This window comes from Hevea brasiliensis, chromosome 11 (genome assembly GCF_030052815.1).
Source record: "Hevea brasiliensis isolate MT/VB/25A 57/8 chromosome 11, ASM3005281v1, whole genome shotgun sequence".
Taxonomy (NCBI): Eukaryota; Viridiplantae; Streptophyta; class Magnoliopsida; order Malpighiales; family Euphorbiaceae; genus Hevea; species Hevea brasiliensis.
The window spans coordinates 25,628,218-25,634,390 of record NC_079503.1 but is presented as its reverse complement, the minus strand read 5'-3'; the positions used below and the strand labels follow the sequence as shown (position 1 = coordinate 25,634,390).

The 6,173-nt window shown below is 28.8% G+C and overlaps 1 protein-coding gene across 1 annotated transcript; it reads left to right on the top strand.

Moving 5' to 3' along the window:
* Positions 1–741: 741 nt before the first annotated feature.
* Positions 742–2,491, top strand: LOC110658476 (uncharacterized). Its single transcript, XM_021816102.2, has one exon. It carries the CDS (start codon positions 1,011–1,013, stop codon positions 2,127–2,129), a length of 1,119 nt encoding a protein of 372 aa, XP_021671794.1. The 5' UTR covers positions 742–1,010; the 3' UTR covers positions 2,130–2,491.
* The last annotated feature ends 3,682 nt before the right edge of the window (positions 2,492–6,173 follow it).

The window sequence follows — 6,173 nt, the reverse complement described above, 5'->3', positions numbered from 1 at the left end:
TTGAATTATTTTGCGTGGCAATTGACCAGGATGAAAATACTAATTTTTAATTAAGAAACCAACGAATTTGTAATTAAAAAATTATTTCTCGAAAATTATGGCCACATAAATGTGAGTTTCACAATTTAAAAGGTTGTGTTTTTCTCCTAATTAGTTGCTACGTAGACACTCCCAACATCAATGTTGACGGCAAATTTACGATTAATCTTTGAATTTGAAACAAAATTATTAAAAAAAAAAAAAACATAATTGCAAAAACTCAAAAAAATAAAAAAATTATTATTATTATACCATTAAGTTTTTACAGAGTTTCTATAATTCCCTTTTACTTGTTTCTTCTTTTTGAGTATTATCATTTGCCTTTCTGTAGTAATTTTATTTTGCATATATGAGACGCGTTAACATTGTTTATCAGTTTAAATTTTCTCGTGTTTTCGCATGTAGATTTTTGTCTTAATGGAAGCACATCAATCACAGCACCATTTTCCCAGTGTGCTTGCAATGGCACTTATTTCGAGTCACAATTGAAAGAATATAGACACTGGTAAATTGAGTCTGGATAAAAAATTTTTAATTAATTAAATATCATCAAATCATCATTATTATTTAAAATTTAATTTTCATTTAAATAAAATATAAAAATTAATGGAAAATTTTTAATTAAATTTAATTTATTATAAATTTAAGACCTAATATATATATAATAAAATTCATATATTTGATAAGTAACATCCATATATTTGAATGTTAAATTCATGATAGATCATAATTAAATAAGTTTTCTCAATAAACAACTCTTATACACAAATGATACTCTGATATGCTGTAAACGCCTTGTGATTGTCTATATAGCATATATAATACACCTTGTTATTTTATTTGTGGAAGTAGCAAACATGCAAATCACTACTGATGCTCTTAGTACATGCTGCCCACGTTCTTTGTCATGCTTCCTATAATAAGTAGCTCAATCCCTGGATTCAGCCTCGGAATATCTGCCCTCAAACACCATGGTTCTCCCAGCTTCACATATTGTGCTTCCAACTGCAGGCACCACCCAGGGAACGGTTGAAATTTGTGATGAGCTACACATCTTTTCTACTGCTGAACACTTCCATGAGATCAAACTCATGTCGATTGAAGAATCTGAGCTGCCAGCCAAAAAGGAGAATCCGCAGAAGGAGAAGCAGATTTCGGTGGATCCCATATCTTTGAGAGAATCATCAAGGAGAGAGGCTAGTTTCAATTTAATATTGTCGCCTATTGTCACTCCTCCAGATGGACCACCGCCTCTACCACTCTTGAAACCACCACTTATAAGTTGCAGTCTTCCCAACTCGGCCTGCTCGTCTCCTCGATTCAGCTTCGCTTTGTTGAAGAAGAAATGGAAGAATGAAAGCCAAGCATCACCTCGTCAAATTGACCGTCTGGCCTATCAACATTCTGCAGCATACCCTCATCTCTCTCAGCAGGAAGTTAATTTGAGGAGAAGCAAGTCTTGTGCAGAAGGAAGAATTTCTGGACCAGCTGATGAACTTGATCTTTGGTTCAGCAAATCGAATGTCGAAAAATATGAAACCAGGCATCAGGCAAACTTCTCCGAACCTGAGGCCAACAAAGATGATCACAAGGATGGTAAGAAAGTGGATCCTAATGATGATGGATTTAAATGTGGTGCCCTTTGCATGTACCTTCCAGGCTTTGGCAAGGGAAAACCAGTGAGATCAAAGAAAGAACAAGTGGGAGCAGAGGTCGGAAACATAATATCCAGGACAGTTTCTCTGGAAAAATTTGAATGTGGTTCATGGGCTTCATCAGCTATCATAAATGACCATGAAGATGGAGACTCCATGAATCGTTACTTTGATTTACCACTGGAGCTGATCCGAACTAGTGTGAATGATGCAACTTCTCCAGTTGCTGCTGCATTTGTCTTTGACAAGGATCATAAAGGGGTTCTCAAGAACAGTTCAACAAAAGCAACAAACAGAAAGTCCCATGAATCTCCACGCCATGTTCGGTTTTCATCTCCCACATCTTACCCTGCCTCGCCGGCTGCTTGCATTACGCCTCGCCTGCGCAAGGCAAGGGAGGACTTCAATGCCTTCTTGGAAGCCCAGAGCGCATGACTCAACATCAACATCAACAACAACAGCTTAGGCTTAATCCCAAACTAGTTGGATCTTTTTTCGGCACTCAGTTTTAATAAACCCCAAAATGCATGACTCGTTCTCACTTTTTTTTATTATTGCTGGTATCATGTACTTCGTTTCTTGCTACTGTGCACACAAGCATACAACACTTGAATATCCTGCCTAAATGTTCAAGCCAAGACAAGAACAAAAGTTGAAGAAGATGATTTTCTTGTCTAATTTTAGGATGACTCGCTTGATATTGGTCAGGCTGTTTTCCAATTTCTATGACCAATGCCTGTATGAAATTTTCCACATCAATCATTGGTTGATTTTTGCACTATGATGTGCTTCGGTTACCATAAGATTACTTTTATATTTTGTTCCTTCAAAAGCCATAATCCTTTTCTTAATTTTTTTGTTTCAATTGAGCTCATTGGGCCTCGGCTCCTTCTGAAACTTCATCTCATTCAAATTACCAAGAAAGAAAATCATCAAATACTTTCTGGGCATAAAAAAGTAGTACTCATTATTTCATAAAAAAAATATAAAAAATAAATTTCAAATGATTACGTGCATATACACTATTTTTCAAACAAGACAACAAACTATCCTTATTCATGAGTTGCAAGCTTGGGATTTAATCTTCTTTTGCTGCAACTGAATTTTAAAATTTACATCTCACGACATTAAAAATTACTATTAAATTAAAATTTTAAGTGTTAAAAGGCTAATATACTTTAACTCTAAAACTTGATCGAGTGACTATGAATATAAATTTATCAGGATTGAACAATTTTTTTCTTTATTTTTTAATTTTTTAATACGTATAATATACATGAAAAATATAAAAATATATTATATTTTAAAAGAAAAATTAAATATTTTACTTAAAAAAGAAAATTATATTTCGATAATATATATTTATTTATTTATTATTTTTTTAATGTTAAAAATGAAATATATCAATTACTAAAGTATTTATATTTTTTAGATAATTATATTTTAAACATCAATGTTAGTAATTTTTTAATGATTGTAATTTTGTACTCTTATAAGTCATTCACATATACAAATTGAAATAAATTTAAAATTAATAATTTCACATGTAGCAAGAAAATATTCATAAGATTTTCAAGAAAGTGATTATGGCATTCTCAATTAAGTGTTTATAGTATTCAACGGTGCCCTTACAAAGCTTATACATACATGCATGCCCAAAACAATGTTATTGATGTGGAACAGGTCCAAGATCAGAAACCTCATATAATGAGTATGAGAGCTCATATAATGAGTATGAGAGCCTATTATACCACACAAACACAGATCAATTTTTTCTTTTGAATATACATATAGTATAAGACTTACTGTACAAGCACATTAATTCACGCAATTGTTGACTGAACGATGCCCTTGCAAAACTTATACACACAAACGCAAAGCAATCTCACCAATGTGGGACAAACCCAAGACCAGAAGCCATTCTCCTCCCTATTTTTTGCGTATATATTTGAAGAATTGCAATAGTTAAAAATTATGTTTTTTATAATGATTAAAGTTTTTAATTTTTTACTAATTGAATTTTTTCAAAAGTATTAATATGATATTTATATTTGTTAGGGGTGGCAATTCAGGTTGATGGGTCGTGTTCGTGTCGTGTCAACACGCGACACGAATACGATTAAGGTTAATACGAACACGATACAATTAACAAATCGTATAAAAAATTTAAACACGAACACGACACTTCTATTATACGGGTTGCACGACACGACACATAATATTAAATTGTATTAGGTGTATTCAACACAACACGACCTATTTAACATGAAATAACCTGTTTAACACAGTTTGACATGACTTAACCCATTTAATGCGCTACATAAGTGGGTTCATGGGTCATAGTGGGTCAAATAGATTAGTGAGTCACCGGTCAACACTTGACACGAATATTAAATCGTGTCATAAACGTGTTAAGTCGGGTTAGCGGGTTAACCCGTGACACAACACGATTATAACCGTGTCATAAATGGGTTGACACGAATTCGACACGAACACGAATAAGCATAACCTAAACCCTATATTTTCGTGTCGTATTCATGTCGTGTTCATGGATTGTGTCCAAAATTGCCACCCCTAATAGTCGTATATTTAGTTATAAATTATATAAAATTACTTGTGTTGCATATGAAAAACAAAATATTTAAAATAAAAAATTATTTTGAAATAAAAATATGATTTTAAAAATTTTAATTAAAAATAATAAAAATGCATGTTGAACGCACGTTTATATCATCAAAAACTAGTTATTTTGAAATGTCTAAGAGCCCACACTGATTACAGAGACAACTCCTCCATTTATTTTTAAAAAATTCTACGTAAAAATTTGTGCTTTTATAAATTAACTTTTATTTAATTATTTCTCATTACTCACTTAATTGCTTAGTAGTTGACAATATATAGAGTTTGTGTTTTTGTAAATTTTTCTACATTCAAATTTTTTTTATTATCTCTACTAGATAATTAGTGATTTATTCTAAGTTTTATTTTTATACATCTGTAATTTTTTTTATTTATATAAATTTTAATTATTTTTCTTTGTTTCACTGTATAGAGTAATAATTTCTTTTAAGTTTTAACTATATATTTATATATGGGGACTCCTCATTATTCAATTTCTTAATAAAGAACACTTATTATATACCTACAGCATGCTAGATAAGAGTAAATATTACACGCAGTTACTCATTTTTATTAGTATTTTTATAAAAGTTATTAAATTTAAATTTTTTTCATAAAATCTATTGAATTTTAATTTAATTTTTATAAAAATCATTGTAATCGAAAATTAAAAATTTTCAAGTAAACTTTTTGTCTGTCAACTATTAATTTACAAATAAAATTATTTTATTTTATAATTTTTTTTTAAAAAAATAAAATACATAAAATACATCAAATTACCTCTTCACCATCAAATTTCTCTCCTTTCTCCATTTTTTTTCACCAATAATCATTAGTTAGTTAATTTTATTTATAAAATAATTGACATGTCAATAGGTTAACTTAAAAATTTTTAATTTTTTGTTACAATAATTTTATAAAATTAAATTAAAATTTAATGAATTTTATAAAATAAATTAAAATTTAATAATTTTTTTGAAAATACTGATAAAGTTTACCATAATTATCCTATAAGAGAATCAATAAAAAGAGGCCTCCCGTTGGATGGATTTGTGCTTAAAATTGTTACAAAATTAGCTTTTGTGCTTAATTCTCTAGCATCGTTTTAAAAAGTGGTGTTAACTCTAAAATGGCTATTATATGGGCCTAAAGATATGGGTCCGTCTAATAAAGGGTCTTAATTATTGTAGGAGTTTTTTTTTTATTTTATTTTTTTTTATTTTTTTATTTTTTTAAATAAGAGATAGAAAGAGTGAGATTCAAAATAGACCCTGTCAAATAATTAATATGTTTTTAACTAATAGACTAAATTAGACTAAACATACATATAATCTTAAAATTTGTTCATAATTATAGTTTAATTTAATTCTGTAATTTTAATTTCATTAATTAAATAATTATTTCATTTAAATTTTTTAAAATTATCGTTGGTAAAAATAATAAATCCTAAATTAAAATTTGATAATTTGTAAAATGTCCTTTAAGATTAATGGGTGATAAGTATAGACTAACTCTCTTATTTTTAATTCAAAATAATTTAATTTATTAATTTTGAAATCGTTAAATAATGAGCTCATCTTTAAATTTTACTTTAGAGTTTGACTATACTTTCTTATTTGATTAACAATAATTTTGGATTAAAAAAATGAATTGATTAACAGTTTCAAAATTAAGGACTTAAATTAAATTACAATTATGACCAAATTGAAAGAGTATTCATTATATCCATCCACATTTGAAAAAAAAAGCTCACCGTTCATATTTTATATAAAAGAGGGTAATTGTTTGAAAGTTTGTATTTTAATAATAATAATAATAATAATAATAATAATAAATTTCATTTAAATTAATTATATTTAT